The sequence below is a fragment of the Tursiops truncatus genome, chromosome 3 (assembly GCF_011762595.2).
Source record: "Tursiops truncatus isolate mTurTru1 chromosome 3, mTurTru1.mat.Y, whole genome shotgun sequence".
Taxonomy (NCBI): domain Eukaryota; kingdom Metazoa; phylum Chordata; class Mammalia; order Artiodactyla; family Delphinidae; genus Tursiops; species Tursiops truncatus.
Window position 1 is genome coordinate 115,143,074 of NC_047036.1, and position 17,358 is coordinate 115,160,431.

Sequence of the window (17,358 nt, forward strand, 5' to 3'; positions counted from 1 at the left end):
CTGGATTCTTTCAGTCAATAGACCTTTGAATGGCATTCCTTTCACCATTGACCTCTGGGCAATTTGGCCCCTTTCTCTATCAGAAAGAAGAGGAAGTGTCAGGGTAGAATTCAGGGGAGAGACACCCTTGTTCTAGAAAGATCTCCAGAGACTAAGATGCTGCAGTCTCCTGCTAGCAGCTACCATATGGCCAGGAAAGCAGGTTAGGCCTTCTCTAACCTTAATCCCATTTGCTGCATATCACACACACACACACACACACACACATTCACACACACTCAGATAACACACTTCCATCCACAGTGACCAGTGGCTAAGGAGGTCACTGCCAGATTCCACATTGCCAGGCTCTCCGTGCACATCTGGGTTTCCCTGTGTCAACAGAAACATGCTCCGATTTCCAAGTTCATTGGTCCGTTGCCATGGAAACATTCAACCTCCTAGAACTAGGCACAGGGCCTGACCCCTGTGGTGCAGGGTAGGAGAGGAGAGATGGAGAGTGACAAACAGAATGTGGGGGAGGAGGCTGGGGAGACACATCTGGGTATATGTGACCCCTTGCTGTCGCGTCCCCTGGGACCACCTACCCTCTCCCCTCTGCCTCGGTAGATCTCTCTAGGCCAGGGGAGTGGGGAAGAGGAGTCATAACAGGTGTATGGCTAGAGCTATGTGGAGAGTGCTTGATCATTGCCTGGATTCCCACTGGGCATTAAGAGAGATTAGCTCTGGAGCGGGGGCTGAGGTCTAGCCCTGTGACCCATGCCCAGACCATCTTGGGGACACTGGGCAGCCCTCCAGGCCTGAGGTCCCTGGCTAAAATGGCCTCAGGCCTGAAGCTGCTTCAGCTGGCTCCCCCTCCCTTTCTTGTGTGTGCCCCACACCCAGAGAACCTGCTTAAAATGGGATTTCCAGGCTGTGATGTCAGAGGAAAGGTAGCCGCCGCTCCAGCCTATGCCAGCTCTTCCTTGACCGGTAGAGCTGAGCCCAGCCTTGCTCAGCCTGAAGGAAAGGGTGTTAGGTAGAGGAAGGAGGGGCTCTGGTCCCCATATATGTGGCATTCTGGATAATAGGGAGAGACTGTTTCCAGGCCTAAAGGTACTGCTGGCTTCCCCACTGCCTTAAATATCAGCCAGTACGTGATCATCTCCCTCACAAATTCCCCCCAGTTTTTCGCTCTCTGAGCTGGGTCAGGCCTGCATGGAGGAGGAGAGCACCTCAAGTCTTAGAGCCATTTGGTTTCTACCTGAGAGCTTGTCGCTTATCTAGGCTGCAGGCAGCGATGGGCGGGAGGGATGCCTGCAAGGAGGAAAAGAGCCCACTAGATGGCGCAGCTCGCTCCCACTGTGGGATTCTCTGGCCCTTGCCGGGGACAGTCTTACATTCAGCAGTCAGTCTGCTGAGTAGGATGCTTTATACCCCACTCCCTGGAGTTGGAGGTTCATGAAGAAAGCATCCTTGTGGGTAGATAGGACAGCTGTGGATTCTCAATCACTTCCTAACCCCAGTTTGTGTGCACAGGAGATGGTCAGACCCAGTGGGCAGGTACTCCCTTTGGGCGAGGATCGGGCACCTCCTGGGAGCAGGGAAATTGCCAAGCTGACCCTGGGAGGGCCCTACAGCCCAAGGAACCCAACCTGGGCTCTGAAATGGCATCTAGAGAGGATGCTGGAGCTGATTTCAGGGTCAGGTCTGAAGAGGGACCCAAGAGGTGGCAAGGGGTAGGGAATTTGGGAGGGACGGGTTGGGCGGAAGAGAGGAACGCTAACCTAGCTGCAGGATTCCCTGGATATGATCTCCTTGATGGCCACAGTGGCAGTCCCAGGCCTGCCCCCAGGTGTCCCTGTCCCCTTCCCCTTCCCTTATTTTCATCTGGGGTACTGTAGGGATGAAAAAGGAGACAAAGACCCTAATCTCCAAACCCTGGAATCCCAAAGTACTTTTCCAGCAGCCAGGGCCGAGACTCCTCAATGACCTACCTTTGCCTGACCTCTTTCCCAAACTGACCCCACCAGCTCTGAATACCTAATGTATTACCCTCTCCTTTTGTCCCAGCCAGATGAGTGATCAATAAATAATGCTGCTTGAAATATTAATGGCAAGTTTTACACCAGCATCCCTTAGCTGTGCCTGTCATTGGGGAACTCACTTGAGAGCTGACAGAGAAATGCATGGCCCCCCAGAGAGCTCTCTCCTTTTCCCGTCAAGAGAAGGTCTTTCTTTGCCAAGATTTCGACCTGTTCCTATCTCAGCCAGATCATGATTCATTGCCATTTGGTTAGAAGAGGACAGGTCCCCCAGAGACCAACTCATCCAGCCTCCCAGGAAAGGATGGAGTAAGTTAAACCAAGCAGAGACCCTTCTTGATTCCTTTGTCTCCTCTGATGCAACTGAGCTCCCATTTCCTCTCTTCTATGTCCATCTTGGACCTGCCAGGTCCAGCTTTCTGAGTGGTGACTCAGGAGGAGATCTGAGGCTTCCCTCCTCCCCCTGCCTCAACTATTTAGAGCCTGAGCAGAAGGGACTCACATGCTCCCAGACTTCTCTGGCCCAGTCATTCTCATCTGGCTCTGTTCTCCCTGGAAGAAGAGGATGAGGAGGAGATGGGAGCTCTTGGCCCTCTTGAGCCCACCTGGTGGGCTCCCGGGGCCAGCGTCCTCCTTTGGGGAAGCCAGGCCCACTCAAATCTCTGAACACGCAGTGCCTTCTGCCCGAGCACTCTTGGTCTCCTGCTTCACTTGGTCAGCTCCTGCATGTGCTCCAATTCTCAGCTTAGATGTGACACCACACTCAGTCCAGGCCCCTGTGGCCTTCTGTTCTCTTCCCTGACAGCATACATCACCCTGTTTGGTCATTGCCTGTTTCCCCACTGGACTGAAAGCCAGGGCATAGGTGATGGGTCTACCTGGTCCACCAGCATCTAGTACAGGGCCTGGCACACTATAAGAACTCAGCACATTTTTCTGGAATGTTCGAATGATATCCATGCAGTATTCTTCTGCTCCTGGAAAAACACCAACCTTCCAACCTCAGCATCTCTCTGCTGAGCTGTTTGCCTGCACCTGAGGATGGGTGTCTGCATTAAACAGCGGCTGCCCAGATCACCTGCCCTCGCCTGGACTCCCCCCCTGCATGTGCTCATGCTCACTTGCTCTGCTTTTCTCTCCCTCACACACACAGATGGGAGTCAGCTTTCCAGCCACATTCAGTTCTCACTTTAATTCAAAAGCTAAATTGGGAAGAAGAGCAGCTTCACACTCCCAATTTAGCCTGGGAGAGAAAAAGGGAGACAGCCTGGATGTTGCCAGGGAAAGGAGAAAGTCTGGGTCTGGGGTGGGTAGTGGTGGCAAAAGTACCCAGAGCCCAGGAGAAGACCGTGAGACCCCTGCCACCCAGCTCCTAAAAATAAACCATCCAGAGTTATGACCCCAGAGTGACCCCTGTAAAGCCTCTTTCTAATACCAGTGCAGCCATTCTGGGCATTACCCCAGTCTAGGGGTGGGATTAGAGGAGGTAGAAGAGACTTGAGTTAAGAAAACTATCCAAAGAGGGAGATGCTGCTGCTTTGGTCACTGGTAGTAGGAAACCAGAAAATCCTTCTTAAATCTGACTTTAATCCCTCTGGTAATTGCTGAGATGAGATGAATGATGAATAGAAACAGAATCCATAAACAGATACTTGCTCACTAATATTCATTATTCACAATAGTCAAAAGGTAGAAACAACCCCAATGTCCATCAACAGATGAGAGGATAAACAAAACAAAATGTGGTACATACATACAATGGAATATTATTCAGCCTTAGAAAGAAATGAAATTCCGATGCATGCTACAACACGGATGAACCCTGAAAACATTATGCTAAGCCAGGCATAAAAGGACAAATATTATGGACAAATATCTTCACTTACATGAGGTACCTAGAAGAGGCAAATTTAGAGAGACAAAAACTATAACAGAGGTTACCAGGGGCCAGAGGGCAGGGAACAGGATGGGGAATTACTGTTTCATGGGTACAGAGTTTCTGTTTGGGATGATAAAAAAAGTTCTGCACATGGATACTGGTGATGGTTGCACAACATTGCAAATGTACTTAATGCCACTGAATAGGACACTTAAAATGGTTAAAATGGTAAATTTTATGTTATGTATATTTTACTGCAATATATTTTTGAAAAAAACAGTGAGTCCGATGTCAGCCTAAAGACATCGTCATCCTGCCATGATGGCTCTCTCTGTGGCTTGACCAGAGGGAAACTGGGTCCTTTCAGTTCCAAAGATCCCCTCCCTTTGCTGATAGGAACAGAAGTGCAGCCTCTGCCCAAGTGAAGCTCTTCTCCCTGGTTCTGGGTGCCAGCTTCCTCTTCAGTCACTCATTTTGACTTTGCCCTAAAACAGCGTTCCTCATAATATGGGTAGACCAGATAGGGTGATGATTAGAGGAGGAAAAAGAGAGGACTCTTCCATCCAGCCTCTCTAACTATCCTATTGCCTCCATACCATGGGAAATGGATGCACTTTGGGCTGAGATGCCTGTCAGTAAATTGGGGTGTCAGTTTTTCTTGCTCTCTGCCTCTGACTCGGAGGCCCCTGAAGAGAGTCTCTGTGATAGCTGGTGCTGATGCACCCAGACCTCACCCTCTCTCCTGGATGATTGCATGGTTTCCTGGCTGGTCTCACCACCATTCCTCCCCCACCCAGCCTCCTGGAATTATTTTAAAATGGTGAGTCGGCTCTCTGACTGACTGGGAACCACGTCAGTGGGTGGGAGCTGGATTAGGGGCTCCCACAGTCACTGTGCTTCCCCCATGATAGCACATATCACACTGTTAAAATTGCTTGTTTACTTGTCTGTCTCCCTTACTGGGCTATGACCTGCAAAAAAGGGAGAACCCTCCTTACTTCTCCTTATATCTTTTTTTTTTTTTTCCTTATATCTTTAATGCCTAGAGTGGAGCAGATATGTGATAAGTAATCGTTGAATGAATGAAGTGAAATGATGTGTTCACGTGTCTGCTTCCCCATTCGATTTGACTCAAGAACCCCGGTAAGATGAAAGCTTTGTCTGATTCATTCTGGGGCCCCAGAAAACAGTTCTTGGGATGAGCTGGGGTTCAGCTAGAGGGTTCTAGACTGTCTGGATTGGAATCCTGGCTCTACCACTGCCGGGCTCTCTGACCTTGAGCAAGTCGCCTGCCCTCTCTGAACCTGTTTCCTCTTCAGTGAAATGGGGATGAGAATGGAACCTACTTCATAAGGCATTGTGAGGACAAATGCCTGTCAAGTGTTTAGCACGGAGGCTGTCACATCGTAAATGTGTCTTGGGGGTGGGGTGGGGATAGAGAATGCATCTAGAGATTAAGGAAAGTCAGAGGAAACGAGCACCACCACTGATTTCAGCATCCTGGTGTTTAGAGGAAGGGGACGGTGAGGCCAGTACCAGAGTGGGGTAACCCCAGGGGCTACCTGTCCCCGCTCCCTGCCCTCCCCCCAGGTCTGCAGAGTCCAAGCTCACCCACCACGAAGCTGAGCAGCCCTGGCGCTGGGTGGTGGTGAGGGGCCAGAAATAACCGCAGTTGCTATTCCTGCCTTTCTGGGCTGGATGGGAACGCTGCCTTTCTAATCTAAAGGCTGCTCTAGACTTCCTGCACATCAGTGGGCTCTTATGTAACACTCCCCTCCCTCTGCCTGCCCAACGAGCTTCCAGAGATTTCTGCAGCCAGCTTTGCTGCACACTCAGCTGGGGGTGCGGGGAGCAAGGAAGCCACCGCAGGATGGATTGTCCTCTAAGCCCAGGATCTTGCTGGCCCTGAGCCTGGGAGAGGGGCCACTCAGCACAGGGCAGAGGGACTGATGTCCAGGGACAGCGGCCTCTTTCTGCATCTGCAGGATACTCTGGGGCAGAGAGGACCAGGAGAGTAGGCCTAAACGATAAAGGTCGTCTATCTTGACCCACTCCCTCCCTCTTCCCTCAATGGCCCCTCTGAGCCACCTCCGTGACTTCCACTTCAGGCCTTACCTAACTTTGTCCGGCACATGACCCCTCAGGCAGACTCTGAGGACAGCAGCCCAGACCCCAACTCTCGCAGGCAGACCCCCACCTGGGCCAGTCCTCCATGGGCTCTTCCCTGCAGCCCTGGATGCCATCTGGAGGGCGCATGCCAGGCACCTCTTCAGAGCCCAGTGGACCCCCTTCTTCCTCAGGCCTCAGCATCACTCTGCATGGGCCTATCTCAGAACTTGCCCTTCTCCACCTATCCTAGGGCTCAGGGTCTCCTCTGGCACCTGGTTTCCTGTCTGTAATTGGAGAAGATGAGGTGGTTTCACTCTACAACACTCTGGAATGATTCTCTCTCATTTCTCCCCTTCCTCCAGGTCTCCACTTCTCCCCACCCTCTCAGTGCACCCTCTGTCCCACCCCATACCTGGCCTCTTCAGGTTTCTTCTCTCTGCACCCAAAGACCCTCCCTGGGGTGGGAGCAGAGCTACCCCCAGACCCATTGAAGGCCAGGCCCTCCACGTTTCCAGCGGAGCCGATCAGCCATCGGAAAGTGTGACAGGCACCCCAGACAGAACCAAAGCAAGAGTCACTTCCTGAGCCCTGGGCAGGCCACAGTGGTGGCAAACCACGATCTGAGCAGCGCATGTGTGTGCTGACGTAGCCTGGGGCTGGGGAGGAGGAAGCGGCAATGGAAAAAGGGGCTTGTTTTACTCCGAGAGCTGCAGCCTGCTCAACCCTGGGTCAGGCATGATGGTTCCCACTGGCTTTCTCCTGCAGCCTCAGCTGCCCTGGACCAGCTCAGTTCTGCTCTCACCTCTGCGTCTTCCTCTTCTCTGGTTTGCAAGGAAGGTCTGAGCACAGATAGCAGCTCAGACCTGCAGAACCTCTGAGGGCCTCTCAAGTTTTCCAGGGTTTTTGGCATCAGTCACCCAGCAGGCAAGGTCTGAGAGTCCCAGACTCATCCCTGAGCCCCCCTGAGGCCCCGCTGACACCCGGGCCAGGGTGCTCAGGGCCTTCCTTCTCCCAACCTGGTTTCCTTTAGGCCCCAGACCTGTTGTCCCATCTGGGTTGTTGGTCACAAGTTGGGTGCTCACAAATCCTCCTTGGGAGGGGCCAAGTCTTTTCACCATGTCTCCTCCTCTCTCTGTCCCCCCAGTCACAGCGAACAAAAGTGTGCCATTGGCCAAAAGACAGACCAGAGGAGAATGGGGATAACACAGATGCTCCCAGCCCCACTGCTGAGAAGGCAGACCAGCAGTATAACCCTGTCCAGGAGGAGGCTTTCCGCCGGGCTTCTTTCTCACTCATGCCCCCTCACAGCGAGCGCGAAGGTGGGCAATGCGTAGGGGCTCTGAGCCAGCTGTTGTCACTGTTTCTGGGTGGAAGCTGCCTTCTAGGGGCATATACCGTGGAGTCAGGACAGAGTTGAAAAGGCCACCTCCTCCTTAGCACTGTGTCTGATACACGCAATGGCCAATAAACCTCTTTTTAAAAGAATGAATGTTTTATTCAACTGTATCTCCTACTACTTCCCAATAGGAATGCTTTCTACTCCAGCGCATTTTTTCTAGACAGACCACACATGGACTCTCCTGGCCAACCCACCCCCAACCCCGGCCTGAAAGTGCCTCTCATCTCCTCACCACAAAGTTTGTTCCTCATCATGTTGTTTCTCCAAAATATCACCCTTGTCCTTTTCCCAGCCCCCTATCCTCTATGTTCTGTAGCGTAACTGACTTTTGGTGGCTAACAGGGCTGCTGCCTATTCTTAATTCTCTTGTAACGTGGAATCCAGGCTTGCTTCTACCCAACTGTAAGCTTCTCAGTGGCAGGGGCCTATGCGTTAGGCCTTATTCCCAGGCCTTGCCCACAGAAAGTCCTCAAAAAAGTTTTTTGTTGTTGTGTATAATGGGTGTATTAATCAGAACCTGCTGTGTTGTAACAGAAACTAAAATAAGTTTTATTAAATAAAAAAGGAATACACTGACCTGTGTAACTAAAAGGCTCAGGCTGTATCCAGAGACTTACTCTCTATGTGTGAATCTATTTTCTAATTTCCTCTGCACTGGCTTCATTCTCAGGTAAGCTCTCCAGTCCTGATGGCAAGATGGCTTCCAGGCTTACATTCCATTGGCTTAGTACCACCTGGGTAAGAGAATTCCCCTTGTTCAAGAGTTCCAGGAAAAGTCCAAGAAGAGATTCTCATTAGCCTGGTTTGGGTCATGTGCCCATCCTGATTCAGTGGCTATGCCTAGGGAGATGGAATGCTCCTGGACTGCTGGATGGAAGCGTCCTAGACAGATGGCCAGGCAAGGGTGACATACCCTCTCCTAGAACTAGGATGGGGTTCTCTTCCCTCAACCACATGGATTGGGGTGGCTCTCCAGAGGAAATAACTGGCAGGGAGCACTTAGGAAAAGAAAGGTTGGACATGCAAAGCAAAAGATGTAGATTGTTAGGATTTCGAGTGCCCAGCTTCAGTGATGACCTGAAGATACCGTAGGTCAGCTTACACATTAGAATCACAGGGGAACCAGTTTGCCCTGGCTGGGGGAGGAAGATGTGCTCTTGGAGTCTGGGCAGCTCCTGAGAGACAGAAGAAGGATCCTAGGACAAAGTGCCTGCTTAGTTCTGGCCCTCAGGAGCTCAGGAAGATTGTGATTCAGTTAGCCTAGGGTAAAACCTTTCTTTTTCAGAGCTCCACAGTGATTCTGCTGCACAGTCAAGGTTGAAATAATTCTGCTCTAGGAAATGATGTTCTACTGCCGCAAGAAGGATTCCGATTAGCTCTTCAGGACAATGTCCCCTGTGTTAGAATTGGAATGTTTCTCCTTCTCTGTACAACTTTTCAGAAAAGGGTCACTGGGGTTTGCTTGGAGGCTGAGGATGGGTGGGTGAGCTGTGGGTGACCCTGTGGGGGTCATAAATAACAATAGCCACTGTTTACTGAATGCCAACAGCAAGGCAGGCACTGTGCTTTATTTAGGACTTCACAGACAGAAGTCCACGTGAGTTTCAGTCTTCACAACAATCCTTCCATGTGGGCATCATTAACATTAGCTTTTTTTTTTTTTTTTTTTTTGCGGTACTTGGGCCTCTCACTTTTGTGGCCTCTCCCGTTGCGGAGCACAGGCTCCGGATGCGCAGGCTCAGCAGCCATGGCTCACGGGCCCAGCCGCTCCGCGGCATGTGGGATCTTCCCGGACCGGGGCACGAACCTGCGTCCCCTGCATCGGCAGGCGGACTCCCGACCACTGCGCCACCAGAGAAGCCCAACATTAGCTCTTTTTTACAGCTGAAGAAAGATACAAAATTCTGGCCAAGGTACCCCACCAGGAAGTAGCAAAATGGGCATTCAGACACAAGACATCTGACCCTGACTGGCCTGGCCTTTCTGCCCAGCAGGAGGCCTCAGAGAGGTGCCTCACTCTTGCTCCTAATGAACAACTCGGTAGGCGGTGGGAGTGGACACCCACCAGGCCCTAGCATTTGGGATGGGGAGTTCAGACCTAGAGCACAGAGAGGAGGGAGCCCTGGTTCACTGCCGGATTTCTTAAGCCGGTTTTTATAAGAAAGTGTGTGTGTGTGTGTGTGTCTGTGTGTGTGTGTGTGTGCCTGTGTGTGTGTGTGTGTGTGTGTGTGTGTGTGTGTGTATGTGTAGGATTCAGAGGGATGAAGCCCAAGATAGCTACGCCCCCCCCCCCAATTTAAACCCTCCGACACCTACTTCCTGAGGCTGTTTAGGTTCAAGCAGACCCTAACCCGCCCCCTTCCCTCCCAGTATCGTCAGCAAGCTCCTTCCACACACACACTTTCTGCTTTCTTTTTAAATTCAGAAAAACACCACCTCCCCTGGATTCAGAGCTAGAGCAGAAGCCTTCCCCTACCGGAATCCCAGTTCTCTTTTGGTTGCGCACTTGATTGTGGGGAGGAGGGCGGGGACGAGACAGGGAGGGCTTCCTCGTTTGCGTCCCGCTCCTGGGAGACCTGCGGGAACCATTCCAGTCTACTCCCCTCTCCTCCCACCCTCGCCCTTGGCCTGGCTCGAGGAGGGGAGTGTTATCCCGCCCGGGATTTGGGCGCCTCGGCTGTGGCGGCTCCCCAGGGACTGCAGGGGTAGCCCAGGATGCGGCGCCTGCTCAGTTCGCGCTCACTGCGTCTAAGGCTCCCCCAGCCTGGCGCAGCGCCCAGCACAGAAGCCGGGAGGGGGAGAAAGACGGCGGCGGAAGAGCCCACTCGGCCAGGGGCCGGGGGAACCGAGCTGGAGGGACCTCCAGAGGGCAGCACCAACCCGCCAAGCAGGTCCTCTCTTCGAGCCAGCCTGGGGTCCCCAGACAGTCCACAGGGAAGCCTCCTTTTCAGATTCCCACACTTCCCGCCCCACCTCCACCTGTTCTGGATAAAGGTGGGACAGTCTCCCACCAACACAGGGACCACCAGCTCCTGGTGGGAACAGCACTCAGGTCTCTCCAGAAGCAATCAGCTTACCTCGTCCAACCACCCAAACGTGGGATCTTCCCCAGAGGGACCAGAGAACAGCCTTTTGGTTCGGGTGGCACAGAGGGATCCCCAAGCTCCAGCAGCCCCACCCCATTGGCAGATGGCGGAGAAACAGATGGCCCACCGTACCGCACAGGAAGGAACCCAGGAACCATCTGGCCGTTATTTCCTAGCCTCAGTTTCCCCCGCGACACTTGGAAAGGCACCATGCCATTGGTCGAGGCCTGGGGTCAGGGCCCCGCCTCTCCTGGGCGGCCTCTGCCCTGGCCAGCCCAGCAGCTCCTCCCCTTCGCTCCCGCCCGGCTCCCACGGTCCCAGAGGTAGGCGGGCGAGCCCTGGATCACGGTGGCAGAACCCAGGTCCTACTCGCCCTCGCCCCCGCCCAGGGCCTGGGCTTTCCCAGCCCAGTCCCCGCCGGGAGCCTCGAAGCGCATAGAGCTACGCGCCTGGAACCCTCCCCGCCTGGGCGTCCCCAGCTCTTGCGCGCGCGTAGGGCTCCCGGCTCGGAACCAGGGAGGAGGGAGGGAGGCAGGGAACAGCAAGCAGCGACCCGGAAACGCCATATAAGGAGCAGGAAGGATCCCCCGCCGGAACAACCCTTATATGGGCAGCGCCTTATTTGGAGTGCCCAGATATGGCCCGGCTGTTTCCGGCTCCGGGAGGAGGGAAGAAGGCGGAGGGAAGGGGCGGGGGCAACGCCGGGAACTACGGAGCAGCTTCGGTCCGGGAGTCCTCAGCTGTGGCTTGAGCACTAAGCTTCCTCAAGGCCTGGGCACCCAGGGTGTGGGAGCCGGCGTCGGGCCCAGGGTGCGGGATGGCAGTGCCTATGGCTCTTGGAGAGGGGGCTTCACGTCACTCCGGGTCCTCCCGGCTGGTCTTGCCATATTAGGGCTTCCTGTTTCCCATTTATGGCCATGTACGTCACGAAGGAGGTGGGTCCATGTCGTTCCAGACCCTTCAAATAGAGGCGGATCCGGGGAGTCGCGAGAGATCCCAGCGCGCAGAACTCGGGGAGCCGCCGCCGCCAGCTGCCGCCGCCGCTGCCACCAGCTTCCGCCGCAGGACCGGCCCCTACCCCAGCCTCGGCAGCCGCGCCGCGTCTACACCGGCCGGCGGCGAGGGCGAGCCGGCAGACCCCACCTGCGCTCTCCACAGTGTGCCCCGCGCCCCGCATGTGACCTGGCCAGGCCCCCGAGAGGTGTCCCCCGCAGCTCCTGCCCCGGGCTGCGCCCACCTGCCCCAACACCAGCTCTCCAGCCCACCAGTCCGGGATGGCGGCAGCCAAGGCCGAGATGCAGCTGATGTCCCCGCTGCAGATCTCCGACCCCTTTGGCTCCTTTCCTCATTCGCCCACCATGGACAACTACCCTAAGCTGGAGGAGATGATGCTGCTGAGCAATGGGGCTCCCCAGTTCCTCGGTGCCTCCGGGGCCCCGGAGGGCAGCGGCGGTAACAGCAGCAGCAGCGGGGGCGGTGGAGGTGGAGGGGGCGGCAGCAACAGCAACAGCAGCGGCGGCGCCTTCAACCCTCAGGGGGAGGCGGGCGAGCAGCCCTACGAGCACCTGACCGCAGGTAAGCTGTGGCCTACGTCGAGGGCTAGCCCCTTCGCCACCATCCTGGAGTCTGGTCCTTCCCCACGGCCTTTGCAGCGCCCCTTCACCGCGGCAGTGCTTCTGGACTTAAGGGATGCAAGTGGGGTTTCCCTTCCATTCCTGTCATCCCCAAGGTCCTGTGTTAGAGGAATGCCTGGGGACATCCCCCCACCCCCTCCTCGTCCTTAACGGTGCACAGGGGAGCCAGCTTTTGTTTTGGAAGGAGAGCTGTGGGGCTGCGGGGGTGGGGGGAGGGGGGGAGGGCTTGTTTTGACGAGCAGGGCTGCGCCCCCTCCGCCTCCAGGAAGGCTAGCCTGCCTCCTGTCCCCAGGGAAGGACCGTGATCCTTGGCCAGAGATGTCTCGGCAGCCCCGGGTAGGGGTCGCGCACTAGCGGTGGCCGAGGGGGTGCTGGCGGGAATCCCTCGCCTTCGCAGCCGCTGCTGCGGAACGCTGGGAGCTGCAGTGGAGGGGGATTCTCCGTATTTGCGTCAGCTGTTGTTGAAATGGGTTCTGCCTCTGGATCGGGTCCAGGAACATTGCAATCTGCTGCTATCAATTATTAACCAGCTCAAGAGTCAATGGTAGCTGGCCCGACCTCTCGCCTGGCAGCGTGGGTCCTCCTCGCCCTCCAGTGATTGCTCTCCAGTAACCAGGCCTCCTCCCTCTCTCTCTCCTGCCAGAGTCTTTTCCTGACATCACTCTGAATAACGAGAAGGTTCTAGTGGAGACGAGTTACCCCAGCCAAACCACCCGGCTGCCCCCCATCACCTACACTGGCCGCTTCTCTCTGGAGCCTGCACCCAACAGTGGCAACACCTTATGGCCTGAGCCCCTTTTCAGCCTGGTCAGCGGCCTCGTTAGCATGACCAACCCCCCAGCCACCTCATCCTCAGCATCATCTCCAGCGGCCTCCTCCTCTGCCTCCCAGAGCCCACCCCTGAGCTGCGCAGTGCAGTCCAACGACAGCAGCCCTATTTACTCAGCGGCACCCACCTTCCCCACACCTAACACCGACATCTTCCCTGAGCCACAGGGTCAGGCCTTTCCAGGCTCAGCAGGCACCGCGCTTCAGTACCCACCTCCTGCCTACCCTGCTGCCAAGGGTGGCTTCCAGGTCCCCATGATCCCTGACTATCTGTTTCCACAACAGCAGGGGGACCTGGGCCTGGGCACCCCAGACCAGAAACCCTTCCAGGGCCTGGAGAGCCGTACCCAGCAGCCTTCGCTCACTCCACTCTCTACCATCAAGGCCTTTGCCACACAGTCGGGCTCCCAGGACCTGAAGGCCCTCAACACCACCTACCAGTCCCAGCTCATCAAACCCAGCCGCATGCGCAAGTACCCCAACCGACCCAGCAAGACTCCCCCCCATGAACGCCCCTACGCCTGCCCCGTGGAGTCCTGTGACCGCCGCTTCTCTCGCTCAGACGAGCTCACCCGCCACATCCGCATCCACACGGGCCAGAAGCCCTTCCAGTGCCGCATCTGCATGCGCAACTTCAGCCGCAGCGACCACCTCACCACCCACATCCGCACCCACACAGGCGAGAAGCCATTCGCCTGTGACATCTGTGGGAGAAAGTTTGCCAGGAGTGATGAACGCAAGAGGCATACCAAAATCCACTTGCGGCAGAAGGACAAGAAAGCAGACAAAAGTGTGGCCTCTGCCGCTACCTCCTCTCTCCCTTCCTACCCATCCCCAGTGGCTACCTCTTACCCATCCCCAGCCACCACCTCATACCCATCACCCGTGCCCACCTCCTACTCCTCTCCCGGCTCCTCGACCTACCCATCGCCTGTGCACAGTGGTTTCCCGTCACCCTCCGTGGCTACCACATACTCCTCCGTTCCTCCTGCTTTCCCTGCCCAGGTCAGCAGCTTCCCTTCCTCAGCTGTCACCAACTCCTTCAGCGCCTCCACAGGGCTTTCGGACATGACGACCACGTTTTCTCCCAGGACAATTGAAATTTGCTGAAAGGAAAGGAAAAAGGGAGAAAATGAAACACAAGAGACTTAAAGGACAGGAGGAGGAGATGGCCATAGGAGGGGGCTCCTCTTAAGTCAGATGGAGGTTCTCAGAGCCAAATCCTCCTCTACTTGACCCCAGGGTCGCTGTGGAAGGTCTGTTGGCCAACAGTTCTTTCTGTCCACTTCCCTTTCCTCCCCAGGACCTACTCCCTTTGACTTCAGCTGCCTGAAACAGCCATGTGCAAGGTCTTCACTTCTATCCAAAGAACTTGATTTGCATGGATTTTGGATATATCATTTCAGTATCATCTCCATCGTATGCCTGACCCCTTGCTCCCTTCAATGCTAGAAAATCAAGTTGGCAAAATGGGGTTTGGGCCCCTCAGAGTCCAGCCTTGTACTCTTGTACAGTGTCTGTGCCATGGATTTTGTTTTTCTTGGGGTACTCTTGATGTGAAATAATTTGCATACTCTATTGTATTATTTGGAATTAGATCCTCACTTTGGGGGAAAAAAAAAAAAAGAAAAGCCAAGCAAACCAATGGTGATCCTTTGTTTTGTGATGATGCTGTGACAATTAAGTTTGAAGCTTTTTTTGAAACAGCAATTCTCGGTATTAATCGGAGCATGTTTCAGAGTGTTGTTCTGTTAACCTTTTTGTAAATATTGCCCGACTGTACTCTCACATGTGGCAAAATATGGCTTGGTTTTTCTCCTTTTTTTGAAAGGTTTGGGGTTTTTTTTGTCCTTTTGGTTTAAAAAGTTTCACGTCTTGGTGCCTTTTGTGTGATGCGCCTTGCTGACGGCTTGACATGTGCAATTGTGAGGGATGTGCTCACCTCTAGCCTTAAGGGGGGCAAGGAGTGGTGATTCAGGGGAGGCTTTGGGAGCAAAATAAGGAAAAGGGCTGAGCTTGAGCTTCAGTTCTCCAGAATGTAAGAAAACAAAATCTAAAAATCAGAACTCTCAAAAGTCTATTTTTTTAACTGAAAATGTAAATTTATATATATATTCAGGAGTTGGAATGTTGTAGTTACCTACTGAGTAGGCGGCAATTTTTGTATGTTATGAACATGCAGTTCATTATTTTGTGGTTTTATTTTACTTTGTACTTGTGTTTGCTTAAACAAAGTGACTGTTTGGCTTATAAACACGTTGAATGCGCTTTACTGCCCATGGGATATGTGGTGTATATCCTTCAGAAAAATTAAAAGGAAAATAAAATAGCTGTGGTTGGGTGTGTTTCCTGGGCTAGGGGGAGGCCTCTGTAGTAGCCGTCTCTATCGAGGGGTTTGAGGGGCTTTTCCAGAGACAAGGGTATTCCAACCAGAGACGTGCCCACTGTGTGTCGCTGGAGTGAATTCTTCGAGAATTGGGTTTGGGTCTCCTCTTCTTGATACTGGGCCCATTCCTCAGTCTGGTGGGCTTCAGGCTTATCTTGGTTAGTGAAAGCTAAAAAAGGCCAGAGGTAGAGGTGGAACATGTGTGGCCAGAGGTAGCACCATTCTAGCCCCAAATGTCTGACCAGCCCTGCCTCCATCTCTACCCAGGGTAGGGAAATTCTGTGTTCTTGGGAATCCCTGCCCTATACACCTGGGGGAGATAAGGGGTGGGCAGAGGGCTTTGGGAAACAGTAAAAGCTGGGGCTGCCTCAGACTCTTCCTCCCATCCTCCATGTCCCCAGAAGCCTGAGGGTATCGAAGAAGGTTAGAAGAGGCAAGGACCAGTTATCAAGCCAAGAATCCTTCCAGGAGAAAATCTCATTACTTGCCAGCTAGAGCTGTGATCCTTGGCAGCCTCCTGTGACACAGGGCAGAGGGGGCAGGAGGCTGGCCTGGTGTCTATTGTTCCATCTAGACTAAGTCTGTCCCCACTATGCAGGAGGCCTAAAGTGCTAGGTTCCTCTGGCCCCAGCCCCCAGAGGGTCCACACTCACAGCCAGAGCAATTCTCGTGGGCTTGTGAGCATCTGTCTATTCTGTGAGAGGCCTTGAGCTGGCCATGACAACAAGGCACATTGTCAGTTGGGGAGATAGAGATGAAGCCAAAAATTATAACATGGTGCTAGGTCATATAACATGGGCAAGCATGAGGCTCTCTGGGAGTACTGCGAAGGACACTCAACCCACCCAGGGGCTTAGGAAAGGTGGAAAAGTTGAGTTTGGCAGAGTAAGTGGAAGTCGGCCCGATTGGCTTGCTTTGTGTGTGAGACAGGGAGGATGGATGGATGGATTACTGAATGGAAGCACTACTTCCAACCCTGATATGAGTCTTCTGTGAATTGGTCAGACACCACCTTCCATTGGTCAGATGGGTGCAATAGATTTGGTGTCCTGGAATTCCCAAGCCTTGGCTCCCTTCCCAACTTCTGACCCCAAAATCAAGGACAATGAAGTATCCCCTCTATCCAGTATGGATATCAGGCCCTGAATGAAATCGAAGTCTAACCTACCTCCACACCTTCTCCTCCCCCAAGGGTCTCCCTGGTTACCAACCCACACCTCTCCCGGAGCCAGGGGAATTCCAGCAATCCCCTGGCATCAACCCAATTCTTTCTCTTCCATTCTACCCCTCAAGCACCAGCAGTGTTTGATCTCTGCCCTTTCCCATGACACCAGAATCCTCAGCCTGGAACACGGGGAACAAAGCCACCTTCTCTAGCAACGGGCACATCCCTGTAGCCTCCTGGCAAAATCACCACGTCCTGATGGGACAATATTTGCATTGGCACACCTCTTCCCAGCCCCACCTCCCCTCCCCATCTTACTCTAGGCCCAGGAAAACAAGTCTATGCCTGTTACACATTCTTAAGAATCTCTCATCACAGGCTCCCAAGAAAAAAAAACATGGCAAGAATAAAATATGAAAGAAGGAGCAAAGAGACTCACTCTGTTCCTTTAAAGCAAAGGGTCTCCTACATTGTTACAGTGCATCAGAATCAGATTCCTAGGCCCCATTCCCAGAGCATCTGATTCCTGAGGTCTGGAATGGGGTCCTGGAACTGGCCTTGATAACTAGCATGCCAGGTGATTCTGATGCAGATGCCAAGCCTGCCAGCTAATTATTATTAGTCCTGTCACCAGGGTTTCTTTAGGTTCTGACAGTTGAAATTTAAGTTTCTTTGCATGGTTTAAATAGGCCAAGACTCAATAATTGCCTGATTTTAAGGTCCTATAGTGTAAAGAAAAAGGAAAGTGTTCACTTTAACTCCTGCTCCTGTGAGGGAAATCTAAAACCAAGGGCACAGGGCAGTGCTGATAAAAACTCGCATTATCATAAAGGCTGAGGTTTGGGAAG

At 53.6% G+C, this 17,358-nt stretch overlaps 1 protein-coding gene across 1 annotated transcript; it reads left to right on the forward strand.

The window, feature by feature from the left end:
* The first annotated feature begins 11,243 nt into the window (after positions 1-11,243).
* EGR1 (early growth response 1) lies at positions 11,244-15,290 on the forward strand. The gene is made up of 2 exons (XM_004312059.4): positions 11,244-12,072; positions 12,775-15,290. Exons 1-2 carry the CDS (start codon positions 11,772-11,774, stop codon positions 14,067-14,069), a joined length of 1,596 nt encoding a protein of 531 aa, XP_004312107.1. The 5' UTR covers positions 11,244-11,771; the 3' UTR covers positions 14,070-15,290.
* The last annotated feature ends 2,068 nt before the right edge of the window (positions 15,291-17,358 follow it).

Bases quoted from the DNA above. Each gene is read 5' to 3' on its own strand.
- EGR1 (XM_004312059.4), top strand. From the start codon at position 11,772: ATGGCGGCAGCCAAGGCCGAGATGCAGCTGATGTCCCCGCTGCAGATC. The intron at 12,073-12,774 runs GTAAGCTGTGGC...CTCTCCTGCCAG, and splicing joins CTACGAGCACCTGACCGCAG to AGTCTTTTCCTGACATCACT.